Raw genomic sequence first — 16682 nt, 5'->3', positions numbered from 1 at the left:
TTGCCAAAAGGCACCTAAAGGACTCAGACCATGAGAAACAAGATTCTCTGGTCTGATGAAACCAAGATCAAACTATTTGGCCTGAATGCCAAGCGTCATGTCTGGAGGAAACCTGGCACCATCCCTACGGTGAAGCATGGTGGTGGCAGCATCATGCTGTGGGAATGTTTTTCAGGGACTGGGAGACTAGTCAGGCTTGAGGCAAGGATGAGGAGAAAAGTACAGAGAGATCCTTGATGAAACCTGCTCCAGAGCGCTCAGGACCTCAGATTGAGGCAAAGGTTCGCCTTCCAACAGGACAACGACCCTAAGCACACAGCCAAGACAACGCAGGGGTGACTTCGGAAACAAGTCTCTGAATGTCCTTGAGTGGCCCAGCCAGAGCCAGGACTTTAACCTGATTGAACATCTCTGGAAAGACCTGAAAATAGCTGTGCAGCAATGCTCCCCATCCAACCTGACAGAGCGTCAGAGGATCTGCAGATAAGAATGGGAGAACCCCCCCCCCCCCCCCAATACAGGTGTGCAAAGCTTGTAGCGTCATACCCAAGAAAACCCGAGGCTGTAATCGCTGCCAAAGGTGCTTTAACAAAGTACAGAGTAAAGGACCTGAATACTTATGAAAAATGTAATAATTGCAACAACAACAAAAACGTGTTATTGTGTGTAGATTGATTAGGGGGGAAAACAGTTTAATATTTTTTTAGAATACGTCTATAACGTAACAAAATGTGGAAAAAGTCAAGGAGTCTGAATACTTTCTAAATGCTGTAGAATATGTCAATCTAGCAAATTCGGCAACTAAAAGCAACTTTCTAAACAATGTTTTGGTTGGTTTCAAACTAATCGGTGAGCTAATTTGTATGAATTATTACAGGAAAATAAATCCACAACAAGATCATTAATTGCAAGTTAATGGTTGAGCTAATTACAGAAAATAGCTTACGGTTGTGAGTGTGACAAAATAAAAGCAAGGTATTCTACCGGATAATTCTTTCTAACTAGGACATTGTCTCGTTGGCCTAATGTTATATCATAATTTGACTTTATTGCTGGTCATGTTGTTCTTCACATTACTGTCTCTTCTAAACACACACTATATCAAATAAAATAAAATCTGTTTATTTGTCACATGCACAGGATACAGAAGGTGTAAACGGTACAGTGAAATGGTTACTTATATAGTGGAGTCTTTTGTTTAGACATGTAGCTAGCTAAACAATGATCCATAATCCCAACTCATAACGTTACTACCCTGCATGAATCTACAGGTAGCTAAAGCTAACCAAATAGGTTCAATGTTAGCTAGCTAGCAATGCAAATGGCTCTGAGATATGACTAATATTACTACACAGATCAGACACGTAACGTTAGCTAGCGAGCCAGTCAGCAAACGTTAAGCTAGCTAACAGTACGCTTTAACTTGCAATGAAAACTACTTTGGCAAAATTAGAAACGTATAAGATCTGAAAATGTAGCTAGACTCTCTTACCCGTATTCATGGATGAACGCTTCTCCCTCTCTGTCACGGATGCCATGGTTGGACTTAGTTTGAAGATGTAATCCAGAGACAGGTGTTTTATATCTCCTTAGCTATCATACTCTACTTCCAATGGGCATTCCACTGATTTCAAAACTCAGTCCTCCAGAAAGTGAAAAGTGGAGAGTGGAGAACATTGGCAACATTATCACAGTTCTTTGTGATACCTTTCAAAAAAGCCATGTTAGAAAGGATTACCTCCACATACTGAGCAGCTCATGTTATAGACAGAAGCATGTTGCATGGCAGACCAATCTGAACTCATCTCTCGGCATGTCTAGCCCACCCATGGCCTTTTTCCGTGGCTAAACCAACTAGGCTCGTAATATAACAATTGTATTCATATTTATAGATGCCATACAAGTTTTTTATTAAGGTATATGAAAGTTCCAGAAGGTATTTCTGCCTCTCCTGTGAGGTATTCGCGACACGTGACTTGTTTCAGTAATCTAGGCGTATGACAGTGTCAACTTGTGGCAATGACATAGTGAAGTTTGAAATTGAATTGTCATTTGATTCTCTTCTTCCTGCTCCTCTTTCCCCTTTACCCCATTTTCTCTCATTCCCTCTCCTCCCATGTCTCCCTCTCTCCAGCATACCAGTATAAGCTGGCGGTAGAGCGATATGAGTGGAATAAGCTGCAAAGCGTGAAGTCCATCGTCCCCATGATACACCTCTCCTGGAACATGGCCAGGAACATCAAAGTGTCCGACAGCAAGCTCTTCCAGATGATCAAGTGAGTCACACATGCGCACACACACGTCATTCGTTCTCTCTCTCGCTCACAGACTCACTCACTCTCTCACCACACACACAGCTCACCCCTGTACGCGTCTGTCTGTCTCTGCTAGGTACTGTCTGCTGCGGACATTGAAGCAGTGTCAGATGCTGCGGGAGCTGCTGCAGGCGGCAGGCAAGGAGCTGGTGTGGCATGGCAGGACCAGGGACGAGCCCGCACATTATTGCAGCATCTGCGAGGTACACACACTAGGGATGTGACAGAGCCAATTTTTCTTCAATTTAAAACTGCAACAATAAAAAAAAAGTGGTTTTCCGTTACAACGTTTAATTAAAATTCCACGTCAATTCGTATTGTGTGGTATGACCTCTCTGGGGCAGTGAAGCTCTACCTCAGTCATACAGTAGGCGCCATCTGGAATCTGCTTCAGGCAGCTGTAATGTTGTCCCGGAAGCAACCTTTAATTCATATTGACTCTAGTGTTCTTTCCATTTGTTATTTTGATTTAACCTTTTATTTAACCAGGCAAGTCCATTAAGAACACATTTTTATTCATAGCGACTATCTGGCAAGGAGCAAAAAGCCTCTTGTATGAGCATTAGCGACTCACAAAAAAAAGAAACCTAGCCAAGTAATCACATTTCTTCTCCCTCCATTCTATTTTCTCTCCGTTACGTGTCTCACTCAATTTCTATCCGACCGCTCCATCTAAACACGTGTGCTGCGCACCCAGACTCCCATTGTTGCATTAGGCCTATTTGTCAAATGTTTTCCCTTTGTGAGGATGATCGGGAGCTGTTAGTGGTAGTTTTGTGATAACTGCACTGTGATTTAAAAAAAAATTGGAGAAAAAAAAAAATTGGTTAGTGATTTTACATTTCAACCTTTAAACGTTCACATACATACATGTGAACGCGCGCACACCTACCTCCTTTCACAATCTCACCTCTCCCTCCATCTGCAGGTGGAGGTGTTTGACCTGCTGTTTGTAACCAGTGAGAGCAACAGCAGGAAGACATACGTGGTGCACTGTCAGGACTGTGCCCGTAGGGGGAGCTCTAACCTGGACAACTTTGTGGTGCTGGAGCAGTACAAGATGGACGACCTCACACAGGTCTACGACCAGTTCACACTCGTAAGTCAGCAAGGACACTAGTGATTTTATGATGACCAATAGGCTAATGACCACGTCACATAAATAGTTTACACCAGTGTTTCCATTAGCTGGTAATTGCCGACTCTTGGCTCATTAAAATATATAGAAGCAGACAAATAAAAACTGCTGGATAAATTGTCCAGCAGAAAATATCCTGATAAATACATGTCCTATATAAATCATATTGGCTATGCATGAAGGTTTGTTCAGGTTGTCTTTCAATCGCATTGTATCTCTACTCTGCTTCTACTCTACCTGTCTTGAGATCTCACTAGCAAATTTGCAACATTATATCAATTCTGGGTCCGGCCCACAAAGTTTCCCTTGCCATTGAGTCTGTGACAGGCATGTAGAGGGGAAGTGTTTGGGTATTATGACATTTTTCTACATTAATCTCCCTAAAAGTCCACCAAGGAGGAGTATTTAATGTTGCTTCTCTCTTCCTCTAATCTAATACCTGGTCGAGTGGTGTGCTTAGAAATGCTGAAACAGTGCAAATCAAGCTAGCTAACTAGCTACTGTACCAAGGATGGAGGCATAAACAAGTGGAAAAATAAATGGACATAAACACCATATTGACAAGCCAGAGGGACCAAGGAAGATGTGCACTGTGCAAGTAGCCAACATTCACTTAGGCTATCATTCCTCCTTGCATAATTACTGCAGTCACTGCCATATGGTATCATTGAAGAGAAGACTCACTCTTAAAATGTGATGGTATTGAAAGTAGTAAGTCTACACACTCGTGAGTCAGAATTCACATTAATTCAAGTAAGAGTATATGATCATGCACACTTTGTAAAAGTGTTCTAGTTCACTAGTAAGGCTTTATGAGTTGAACTGTTTACATAGCCAAAATGAATCTCGTCCCTCTCTCTCCCTCCACAGGCCGCTCCTCTGCCTTCCTCCTCTTGACGGTAACATTCTGTTGTTCTGAGGACAATAAGAATCCTCCCTGGACTCCCGAAACCTACCAGAATACCCTTTTCTGATATTCAGGAAGTAAGCCAGCAGTCCTCCACTGCTCTCTGTAGCTATCCCACAAGGCAGCTGTGTGAAAAGCTGTGTGTCTATGCAACCTGCCCAGAGCAGAGGTGTCCTCCCCCTAGAGGACTGGAGGGGGAGGGCATTTCTCCTGCCAGCTACTGCCACCAGACTGTTCCAATGCTGCCTGGTTCAGCTGTAACTTCTCTAGAAAAACACACAAAAATGGACAAAAAATAGTGACTGGCGACTTTTTGTATATATTATGTTATAACTGGCAACAACGTCACACAGACTACTGACTTGCAGAATTGTCCCTTTTTTAATTCTGTTTGTGGGCTGATATACACCTTCTCTAAGTTTGTTTCCCTGGAGATGAGTCCTAGCATAGCTGGTCTTTTGTATGTTAGATAGATACTACTTTGGGCAAGAAAATAATAAGAAAACAACATTTTGTAATGTGAAGAGTTAGAGCGATTTATTATTATTTTTTACAGCTTTTATTGTTATTTTGGAACCATAATAATGTTTTGGTTCTGTAGGTAAAGAAAGGAATAAAATGAGAGATAAAAACAGCCAAGTCACCAAGAGAAATGAGTTGCACATAGACTTAAACTTTAATTTGTGATTTTCATTTTATTTCTAATCTTGTTGTAAATTTACCTTATTTATAAAATGCATATTTATTGCTTGAAAATCTTTGTTGGAATGCTGTAATTTTTTTCTTCAGAGTTCCTGCCATTAAATTTGAAGGAGTCATGTCATTTTATACACGGCCCCTCCTGTTTTCTAAATGAATAAAATTGCTTTAGCAAAGCATTGTGCTGAGACCCTCCTTGACATGCTTTTATTGTTTGAAAGATGTTTTATGAGTCATTTAAAATAAGTTCTTTATTTACATGTGGAACTTCTCATGTTTCTTCTTTACATGTTCATCTGTCCTATGATGCACAGAGCTGCTGTGACCGGTTCACTACCTGAAAGTAGCTGAGCACTACACTACAGCCAAGCACTACAAGCTGCTAAGTACTACAGACTTCACATACACTGCCCGTGCAGAACCACAACCCCTTTGTGTGCGTAGTCAATTCAGCTCAGTGCATAGTCATTCCAGCACACAACACTGTCTGGATCACAGTTCATATGGGCACCTGTGAACTTAACATTGTCTATGGCTGTAGCAGGGTAGTATGGGTATTGTAGTCCTGCCAGCTCTCAGTAGTCTTGGTTGTATCTGCACTCTGGGTACCTGTAGGTGTAGTGTGGGTTGCAGGGCCTCATGGGTTTTAGCAGGTCCATCAGAGATCCTACTGCTGCCATGATCCTCCAGTCAGGCTGGCTAGGGTCTGCACAAACACCCAGCAACAGGGGCACGTCTCTTGCCAACCTCCCCGCCTCTGCCTCACCCTCCATGGGTAGCCTGTTTGGCTGGGCCCCCCTCTCTGTGAGCAGCAGTCTGGGCAGGAGTGCTGTGCAGAGCAGAGTGAGGCTCTGGGTAGGGCGGACAGAGCTGCAGGGAGGAGAGCGATGGCAGGGGGATGCACCCTGACCCAGGCAGGAGAAGATGTCCCCGCCAGAGCCTGTTTGGGAGGGATGGTCTGGGGGGAACCCTAGAAGAGAGAGGGTAAGTGTGACCGTATCCAAATGCTTTGACCCTTACTAAAAACACTGGATAAGTGTAGGTGATATCAAATGTTATTAGTCACATGCGGATGTAGACTAAAGCCTTGTTCACACTGCAGGCCTTAATGCTCAAATGAGTTGTTTTTCAAACCTGTCTGTTCAGACTGCAGGATGAACAAATTATATCAGATATGCCAAAAATTGGATTTGAGTCTCTTCAAACTGCCAATATGAACATGGCTTAACAGTGAAATGTTAACCTATGGGACCTTTTCCAACAACGCAGAGTTAAAGAAGGTGCAAAATAAAACGTTTTAGATGAGGAGAGTGTCGGAGTGCAGCTCAATATTAGGAAAGTGCTCCTAATGTTTGGTATACTCCGTGTATACGTTTTAATACATATACTGTATAATTTCTCTGCATCCATTTCCTAGTTTGTAATATCAACAAACAAGGTTTGCCACTGAGTCCTCTTTTACTGCTGAGATGACAGTCGTTATAGGGATAAATTTCCCTAGTCTGTGTGTGGGCCTATTGCCCACGTTATTCCAATCCAATCTTTTATATGATGCCACTGCAAGGATCCTGACCAACACAAAGATAACTGACATCATTAAATGTACCCACTGAGCTTCTGTATATCTGATACAGTGGAATATATAGTCTTTGTTTCATAAAGAAAGGAACTCCACTACTCTCATCAGGGAGCTTTTTTGCCTGTTGTAGGTAATTACAATTCTGTTACAGCACACAGCATCTCAGTAGAAGAGCTAAAAGAGACACCATTGCCTCCGATTACTAGCACACAAAAGAAACCTGGGTTGTGTTCAATAGGGAGAAAATGTGTTGAAACGGAGGTTCTACCTAAACTTGTCCGATAAGAGCACTGTTGTTTGTGACCCCAATATAATGATTTGCAGAACAGGGAAAAAAAAGGAAGTGTGTTAATTGACCGTTTCTAAAAAGAGGAACAGGGTAAAAATATCCTTCCTGTATCAGCTACATCTGGCTGGTAATGATTAACAGACTGAACCTTGATAGTACAGTGATGTTTCTGGAAAACTCCCTCTGCTTGTGTGTTGGCGAATCGGGCTATCTGCATTGTGTCCCCGCCCCCCTTTACGCTACTGTTACTCTCAGTTCATCATATATGCATAGTCACTTTAACAACATCTACATGTACATACTACCTCAATCAGCCTGACTAACCGGTGTCTGTATGTAGCCTCGCTACTTTTATAGCCTCGCTACTGTTTTTCACTGTTGTTTATTTCTTTAGTTACCTATTGTTCACCTAATACCTTTTTGCACTATTGGTTGGAGCCTGTAAGTAAGCATTTCACTGTAAGGTCTACCTGTTTTATTTGGCACACGTGACAAATAAACTTTGATTTGATTTGTTTCTATGCAGTGGATCAGACAGACATGCTTGTGTAAGCCACACAATAAGCTCATAACGATAGATACTTTTAAGGAATATTCAAATTAATATTTATTCTGATCACATCTCTGACTATTTCGGACTCTTCCAGCTATGAACATATACTGTATTTTCACTGTTATGGATGAGGCGAGCCCAACCCCATGTAAAAGAGCTTTGAGTTCTTTGGGAAAGTGAAACCCCTTGTCGTCGTCATCAACACAATCCTCATAATCCACATCCATATTTGCGAAGTCCCTCTATCCTCTGATAACGACAGAGCCAGTACCCATTTGTTCCACTCACCCTGCTCTAGGTCAATGACCCCTATGCTGCTGGCATCTGTGATGAACACTCGCTGGTCATCCAGCAGGCCAAACATATCCTCCTCTAGCCTGGTGTAGTAGAGCAGGAAACCCAGACTGTTGTGGCCCAGGCCCTGGGTGATCTGGAGTAGCTGATAGGCCACGTCCACCCTCTGGATGAACTCCCTGGAGGAACCATAAAGGCCCCACAGAGGCCTGGAGCTTGCCCACACCATCAGCCTGCCACACGAGCCCTGGTAGCGGGGGAATGGCCAGCCCTCGGTGCCTGGGAACATCTGGTGATGAGGAGGGGAACATGGTGAGCAAACCGAGGGCTGGGTTGTTTGTTTTGGTTACAACTACAGGGGGAACTGTTCCTTCTGTTCTCAGACACAGTCATCTGAGGTCTTTGCTGCTTTTATTGTGTATCAGAATCTCCATGGTCTGTGTATTTATAGGATACCAATAGCTATAACCTTTCTATTGTCAGTATTGTTTGAGTAAAGCTATATACAGTAACTGGTGAACCAACAACCTTGATTACATCAGTCATCCAAATCCGTCCAAAGCCATTACAGAACGATGTCCACAAGTTTCCTGGTTTTGCACTTAGAATGCTAGAGTGAATTTATGCCTGCACTCAAGGGCTGGTTTCCTGGAAACAGATTATTCCTAGTTCTTGCAAAAATAAACACTTTCAATGGAGAATCTACATTTTAACATGCTTTTTAGTCCTAGGATTTATCTGTGTCAGGGAAACTGGCTGAGTATCTATATATGTCTCTGGACCACCTGCAGTATGAGAGGCTGTTGATTGACAGCTAGCGTGTAGAGCAGCCGTAGTTTGTCTCTCTCTGAGAAGTGCTTCATCTGAACACTGCCCACGTCCACCACCTCAGCATAGCGGCGCACAACGCGGTCCAGCAGTCTCTGGGAGGGACAGCGCAGCAGGGGAGGTGCCAAACCCTGGAAGGGGTACAGCCAAGGTTTCAGGAGGGTGCCACGTTACAGAATATTGAAGTTTACTCACCTGTTTGCACATCTGTACCCATCCAAACCTCTACCTGTTAACATCTATTCACACCCCTACCAGTCCCTAAGTCATTTACAGTATACACTACATGACCAAAAGTATGTGGACATTTGCTCGTCGAACATCTCATTCCAAAATAATGGGCATTAATATGGAGTTGGTCCCCCCCTTTGCTGCTATAACAGCCTCAACTCTTCTTGGAAGGCTTTCCACTAAATGTTGGAACATTGCTGCGGGGACGTGCTTCCATTCAGGCACAAGAGCATTAGAGAGGTTGGGCACTGATGTTGGGCAGGCTCGCAGTCGGCATTCCAATTCATCCCAAAGGTGTTCGATGGGGTTGAGGTCAGGGCTCTGTGCAGGCCAGTCAAGTTCTTCCACACCGAACTCGACAAACCATTTCTGTATGGGCCTTGCTTTGTGCATGGGAGCATTGTCATGCTAATACAGGAAAGGGCCTTCTCCAAACTGCTGCCATAAATTTGGAAGCACAGAATCATCTAGAATGTCATTGTATGCTGTGCGTTAATATGTCCTTTCACTGGAACTAAGGGGCCTAGCCCGAACCATGAAAAACAGCCCCAGACCATTATTCCTCCTCCACCAAACTTTACAGTCGGCACTAGACATTGGGTCAGGTAGCGTTCTCCTGGCATCGACCAAACCCGGATTCATCCGTCACACTGCCAGATTGTGAGGTGTGATTCATCACTCCAGAGACCGCGTTTCCAATGAGTCCAATGGCTTTACACCACTCCAACCAACGCTTGGTATTACGCATGAGGATCTTAGGCTTGTGTGTGGCTGCTTGGCCATTGCAACCCATTTCATGCTCCCGACTAAAAGTTATTGTGCTGATATTGAGGCAGTTTGGAACTCAAGGACAGCACGGTCCTGTTCTGTGAGCTTGTGTGGCCTACCGCTTCGCGGCTGAGCCATTGTTGCTCGTAGACGTTCCACATCACAATAACAGCACTTAGTTGAAATTTGACAAGCGGACTTGTTGGACAGGTGGCATCCTATGATGGTTCCACGTTGAAAGTCACGGAGCTCTTCAGAAAGCCATTCTACTGCCAATGTTTGTCTATGGAGATAGCATGGCGATGTGCTCGTTTTTATACACCTGTCACCAACTGCTGTGGCTGAAATAGCCAAATCCACTAATTTGAAGGGGTGTCCACCTACTTTTGTATATATAGTGTACATATCTCTATATATATTGCTCTACCTATGCATACCTTCACAATATGGGGCAGCAAAAGATGTGATTGGTTCAAGCTCTGGAATCTGGGTGTGACCCTGAGGACGGCCTCGATGCTGCAGGGACCCTGCCGTCCCACCGAGCGACAGATTGAACGGTCGGAGGACGAGTGCAGACGGGGGGAGGAGAGGAACGACAAGACCACTGGACGCCAGCTTAATGAATCATCTGTAAGGTTCCCTGGGAAACTCTGCTTCTCAGCCAATTGGAGTGTGGTATCCGGGGACATCCACCAATCAAACCTGAGGCGGGGAGATGAGGGGGTGATTCAAGCTGCGGTGGGGAAGCTACTCAAGACAATTGAGATGCACCCAATGTATACTTTGAAATAATGTATGTTAGAGGAAAAGCAGTGTGTAGAATGTAACCAAACCTTGAGTTGGACACTTGAACAGTTGCCAATATGGTGGCTTGTCATAAGAATAAGGTAAAAATCATAATCAGAAAACAAATGTATTACCCTGATATTTTCTATGTTCGTCTTGTTAGTCTATGTTAGTCTTGGATCACAGTTCAGGCTCAGTTGATCTTTCCTGGCCATTGCACGGCATCCGTTGGAAACAATGGAAGTTGAACCATTTTCTCTAGCAGATGGCAGAAGTTTGACAGGTGACTTGGGACATTGCGTGCCGTGTGTTTTGGGTGTACCAACATTAACTACTGTATGTGGAAAATGTTTTGTCATAATATTCCTTACGCCGTTACACTCAGGGACTCTTGCCACACATTACTGTAACATTGAAGTGTGTTAGGAATATACAGTACTACGTGCACAGGATATATGTTTGTGTGTGATTTCCCCCAGAATCATGACCACCGGTGTTGTTTGACAACCATTCAGCAGGGACAGCAGGTCACAGACTATTACAGATGTCTATGTCATATCACCGTCAATTCACTAAGACTGTGACATTCATACATGCAATCCCTTGTGTTCTGAGCTCACTGTAAAGGGACTTACAAGTATTTAATAGTTGAGAGGCAAGAGCAAAATCAGCACTATTGTACCCAGCTATTGATTCTTAGTAAGACAGACAGACATACCTACCTTATCTGGTCTTTCAAGAGCTTCTTGCAGATGGACGTCCCCACGCAGGCATTGCACTTGTCCAGCCCCAGGAAGGCTCTCTGCAGGCTGAGGGCTTTCTGCTGGGGAGCAGGGGGAGTACCAGCAGCCTCCACTACTGTTGGAGCCCAACACACACATAGCAGCCAACTCAACACACACACTGTCAACCTCACAAAACCCACGGCCCTCGGATCACATCGCTTTAGGGGCATGATGGGATGAATGGAGAGAAGGACCACGCACTGCACGCACACCATCATACACGTATCACAAATACGTTCACACATGCATAGACATACTGACACACACTCACACTGATACGTTCTCAGACAGAAACTTAATACAAACAACTCAGTTTTGGCCTCGTCAGTCTTTTCTTTCTCTCTCCTTGCTCTCTCTCTGTCTCGATCTATGTCCCTCTCTTTTTCTCTCTTTCTTTCTCTCCGACCCACCCTGAATAGCAGCACCTCAACAGGAAACACATGGAGGATGCAGATAGCCCTGTTGCCATGGATGCGCTTCCTCCAACCTTGGCCACAATCATGAGCTAGCCTGTAACACGTGACCCCTAACCCCACCCATACCACTCTTACCTCCATAATGTTGGCAGTCCAAACCTGACACCCGGAGGCCTTGTAGCCTCACTCACCTAAGTGGGTGAGATGCCCTGAGTGGTAACAATGACCGAGATAGTACAAACAGATCTGGGACCAGCCTAGAAATCCAGTGGTCCGGAGGCTTCTACTGCATAGCACACACAGAGGTGAACCATTACAATTCCTTATTATGCATGGCCGACAGTCCTATCTGTTTTACACAATCTATTTCTATCTGAAAATTCTATAGTGTTGCAGCCCAGGTTCACTTAGGTCCACATTGTTGTATTGCTGTACTTGTAGATATGGGATATTAAAATGAACCTTTAGTTAAGTATGAACATCCTGGGCTTAGTTGTAGCCTGCAGAACCAATGCAGAACCAGAAGGTGTCACTCTAGCTAAGCTTGAGAGAGGTCGCCCAATGGTGAGTCTGATGTGGTGACACCCACCCACAGACACACCCACACACACACCCACCACCCATTCAAGAAAGCACAGATCCTTAGTTCAAAGCAGTTATTAAATGCTGAAGGTGTATTCCAAGTGTGTTACTCACAAAGTGACTCAGCTGGTGTGCGTTCCATTCCACTTTGTTTTAAATCTTATATCCCGTGAGTCATACACACTTCGGCACATAACACACATGTCAATGTTTTGGGAGAGGAAATGGGATGTACAGGGGGGTAGCATTATATTTCTGAGCTCAAGTACAGATGTAAGATCTTCATTTGATCAGTCCCTTGTTGCTGACATTTTTGTTGTGCAGCAGAAAATGCAATCTTGTAGTGTATTCAAGGATTTTAAAAAACGTGTAATTTCCAGGGTTGATTTGCCGATACAAAAAAAATGGATCAACCCCTACAAAAAATGCCCATTAATTATAAATCACATTTCCTGTTGCTGCAGGATTATTTTCCTGCTGTAGTTAACTGGCTCAAATTATGATCCTAAATCTCTATTTACACCAGCCCAGATGGAACCACAGTAATTAGTGGAAGTGATGGTTTGGTGAAAAATGTGACGGACAAGGTTTGTTGGGTTAGAAGCATGCTCATTGGATTGATGGAGAGAGAGCAAGAATTGGTGTCATGTAGGATATTCTGTTTCTCAACCAGAATAAGCTAATAAGTGTATATTATATATATTATGTATATTATAAAGTACTTCATATAACGCTTCAGGCAATGCAGAGGCTGTATCTTTGGTTGATGATCAGCAGTGTTTATCACTTCTGCTATGCACCATCAGGACCAACACAGTGCACACAGATTTTTTTTAAATTATGTATTTAACTAGGCAAGTCAGTTAAGAACAAATTCTTATAAACAATGACAGCTTACCCCAGCCGATTGTGTACCGCCCTATGGGACTCCCAATCACAGCTGGTTGTGATACAGCCTGGAACACACCTACTCATTCAAGGGTTTTTCTTTATTTGTACTATTTTCTACATTGTAGAATAATAGTGAAGACATCAAAACTAGGAAATAACACATATTGAATCATGTAGTAACAAGAAAAGTGTTAAACAAATCAAAATAGATTTTAGATTATTCAAAGTAGCCACCCTTTGCCTTGATGACAGCTTTGCACACTCTTGGCATTCTCTCAACCAGCTTCATGAGGTAGTCACCTGGAATGCAATTCAATTAACAGGTTTGCCTTCTTAAAAGTTAATTTGTGAATTTTCCTTCCTTCTTTATGTGTTTGACCTAATCAGTTGTGCTATGACAAGGTGGGTATACAGAAGATAGCCCTACTAGGTAAAATACCAAGTCCATATTAGGGCAAGAAAAGCTCCAATAAGCAAAGAAAAACGACAGTCGGTCATTACTTTAAGACATGAAGGTCAGTCAATCCGGAAAATGTCAAGAACTTAAGTTTCTTAATGTGCAGTTGCAAAAACCATCAAGCGCTGTGATGAAACTGGCTCTCATGAGGACCGCCACAGGAAAGGAAGACCCAGAGTTACCTCTGCTGCAGAGGAAAAATTCATTAGAGTTAAGTGCACCTCAGATTGCTGCCCAAATAAATGTTTCACAGAGTTCAAGTAACAGACACATCTCAACATCAACTGTTCAGAGGACACTAATAATAAGAAGAGACGTGCTTGGGCCAAGAAAAGTGAACAATGGAAGTTAGACCAGTGGAAATCTGTCCTTTGGTCTGATGAGTCAAAATTTGAGATTTTTGGTTCCATCCGCTGTGTCTTTGTGAGATGTTTGAGAGAATGTCAAGAGTGTGCAAGGCTGTCATCAAGGCAACGGGTGGCTTCTTTGAATAATCTAAAATCTAAAATATGGTTTGAATTGTTAACACGTTTTTGGTTACTACATGATTACATATGTGTTATTTCATAGTTTTGATGTCTTCACTATTATTGTACAATGTAGAAAATAGTTTTAAAAATAAAGAAATACCCTTGAATGAGTAGGTGTGTCGAAACTTTTGACTGGTACTGTAGTTTATTCCCATTCTGCTCATGCTTTGACAACATGTTTATGACTTGTTTAGACTGTTTCCCTATTCATTGTATGCACTTATTAAATATTTAGGTAGGTTTCACCCTCTTTGAATTATTTCGAAAATGGCAGTTTTCTTAATTGCATTATCCAACTTTCACTAGGCCTATAGGGCAAGTATATATTACTTCCCATAGCAAAGGTGTTATAATGCATTTTCGCATTGCCATTGTTTTTCAAAATAGAAACAAACAGTCAACACTGGAATGAACAAGAACAGTGTAGTTAAGAACACACACATTACTGTTCCAGAATCGGAACACAGGGCTCTCTTTCTGTACTAGTATTAGTGAAGATATACTTTGAATATTGTCTGTCAACTAAGCTAAATTCAAGTTTGTGCCTCCCAATGTGGGCATCACTATATATACCGTCCAGAAATAGGCTCCTCGCGCGTCTCGTGAGTCACCACATGCTCATGCCCGTTGCGGATGTGAGCGCGAGACAACTTTATATGGTGTGAGTAAGAGCCGAAACGGTCGCAAACAGGGAGTATATAGCCCATTTCAAATATATACATTTCACAAACCGGTAGCAGCAGGGTACGTGCATGCACATTGGCATGAACATTAAGAAACATAGTGTACTTTTAAACACTGAGGGTATTTTTTTAACAGGTTGTAAAGATGTATTTTCATATTTCACATGCCTTTCTCGTGAATGTGAGCAATACCCACCCATGACTGTGCTTGTTAGTGAAGGAGACATGGGTGTTGCATTTAAAGTCACTTTTCCTGAAACTTTTACCAAGTGACTGCCTAACTGAATGTGTTTTAATTCAAATTATAAACTGGGTAATTAGAGCCCTGAATGCTGATTGGCTGAACGGTGTGGTATATCAGACCCTGTACCACAGGTATGACAAATGTCTTATTTTTATTCTTCTAATTATGTTGGTAGTCCGTTTATAATAGCAATAAATGAACTTGGTTGTTTGTGGTTTATGGCCAATATTCCACAGCTAAGGTCTGTTCTTACGCACGATGCAATGTGGAGTGCCTGGGTACAGCTATTACCCAGGTACTACGCGTTGCTTCATGCATAAGAACAGCCCTTAGCTGTGCTATATTGGCCATATACCACACCTCTTCAGGCCTTATTGCTTAATTAAACCCTTTATGGCCACACATTACACATTTCATAAGGCCCTTACTTATGGCCTAGTTATTCCCAATATTGTGGTCTGAAATCCTATCTCATTGGCAACATCCGACCCTCAAGTCACGCTACGCTGGTTTGTGAAGTGATTAGTAATTCCTATCGGAATCCAAACAGAGGGAGGAAATCAGGACAGAGGGAGGAAATATTCAAAAAAGTTCAATATTTTTATCAACCATAACCTGCACTTAGCGTGACTGCTATGGTGAAGGATTTAACTATCAGTAACTGGTGCAATAAATCCAACCCCTTACAGATTGGATTAGTTTCAGACAAATTCAAGTAATTTTCCTTTGCATAGCATTAAATCAATTAATCCATCAATGTGCATGAGGAAACAGAGAAACAAACTATTCAAAAATGTTTTTGTTTTTTTATCAAAACAATCTATTCAAAAAAATCTACAAAGCATGCTGGGAAAGTCATTTTCACTCTAAGAGAGTTAATGGAAATGAACTCAACAGAGTTGAGTAACAACAACACCACGAGATTAAAAAGATGTCATGAATCAAATATCCTTTTCAGTTGTGCTAAAATGTAGGTAAGGTGCCAGATATTCCAAACACTGATCTGAATAAAAAGCCATGGAAAGTCATACATTTCTAATGACTAAATTCGCTCTAAACAAGAAGATGGGAATATAAGCACTAATGTTTCAAATCTGAAGGATTTAGGAGATATTGGTTTTCTCCTGGTTGGAACCTGGCTGGAAAAATCTGACAAGCATATTTCATCTTTCATTCTAAATGCCTCTGTTTAAGATACGAGCACTTATTGGCAAATCTAAATGCCACATTTTTCACTTGTAAATACTGACATTTAGGTTTACAAACGTGTTACACGTTACATGGTTTTACAGTGTAACTTGCTCTATAAATAAAGTCTTAGCCCACACTGTATGGACTTACTATACATAAATCATAAATGAATCATGTTGCAGAATAGGCTATGCCAAGGCTAGCAGAATTTGATTTTTCAAATGAGCCAGCCTCGTGCAAGGACACATAAGGTAGGCTAGCCTGCTATTGCTAAATAAGACTGGGTTTTTACTTATTCATCTATCTAAATTGCAACTGAATGAAAAACTACATCAATGCCACACTAGAGAACATTGGAAATGACATGCTGTTTGGAAGAAGTGTAGAGTTACTGTGCACATGCACAAAGATGGGCAGTATTTCTAAAGATGGGCAGTATTTCTGTTACATGTATTTGAAATACATGTTTTAATTACGTCAGAGTAGTTTGTATGTTGTATTACACTGGGTTGAACT

General features: G+C 42.3%; 2 protein-coding genes across 2 annotated transcripts in view; one reads left to right on the top strand and one right to left on the bottom strand.

The window, feature by feature from the left end:
- kdm6a (lysine (K)-specific demethylase 6A) overlaps positions 1-5247 on the top strand; it is a 93914-nt gene extending 88667 nt beyond the window's left edge. Inside the window, 4 exon segments of the mRNA XM_064976161.1 lie at positions 2135-2276; positions 2392-2518; positions 3244-3414; positions 4324-5247. Of these exon segments, the coding sequence (XP_064832233.1) occupies positions 2135-2276; positions 2392-2518; positions 3244-3414; positions 4324-4350 (467 nt within the window). The 3' untranslated portion in view covers positions 4351-5247.
- Positions 5248-5267: 20 nt separating this feature from the next.
- On the bottom strand, positions 5268-11573 carry dipk2b (divergent protein kinase domain 2B). The gene is made up of 5 exons (XM_064976160.1): positions 11110-11573; positions 10039-10303; positions 8560-8733; positions 7769-8063; positions 5268-6029 (listed from the first exon to the last, which is right to left on the bottom strand). Exons 1-5 carry the CDS (start codon positions 11415-11417, stop codon positions 5635-5637), a joined length of 1437 nt encoding a protein of 478 aa, XP_064832232.1. The 5' UTR covers positions 11418-11573; the 3' UTR covers positions 5268-5634.
- Positions 11574-16682: the final 5109 nt, after the last annotated feature.

Source organism: Oncorhynchus masou, chromosome 10 (genome assembly GCF_036934945.1).
Source record: "Oncorhynchus masou masou isolate Uvic2021 chromosome 10, UVic_Omas_1.1, whole genome shotgun sequence".
Lineage (NCBI taxonomy): Eukaryota > Metazoa > Chordata > Actinopteri > Salmoniformes > Salmonidae > Oncorhynchus > Oncorhynchus masou.
This window is presented reverse-complemented; position numbering and strand designations above follow the sequence as displayed.

Excerpts from the sequence above, each read along its gene's own strand:
- dipk2b (XM_064976160.1), bottom strand. The coding sequence starts at position 11,417 with ATGTGTGAACGTATTTGTGATACGTGTATGATGGTGTGCGTGCAGTGC. Across the intron at positions 8,734-10,038 it reads TGCTGCCCCATATTGTGAAG|GGTTTGGCACCTCCCCTGCT; the intron begins GTATGCATAGGT and ends TACCCCTTCCAG. Across the intron at positions 6,030-7,768 it reads GGTCATTGACCTAGAGCAGG|GGTTCCCCCCAGACCATCCC; the intron begins GTGAGTGGAACA and ends TCTCTCTTCTAG.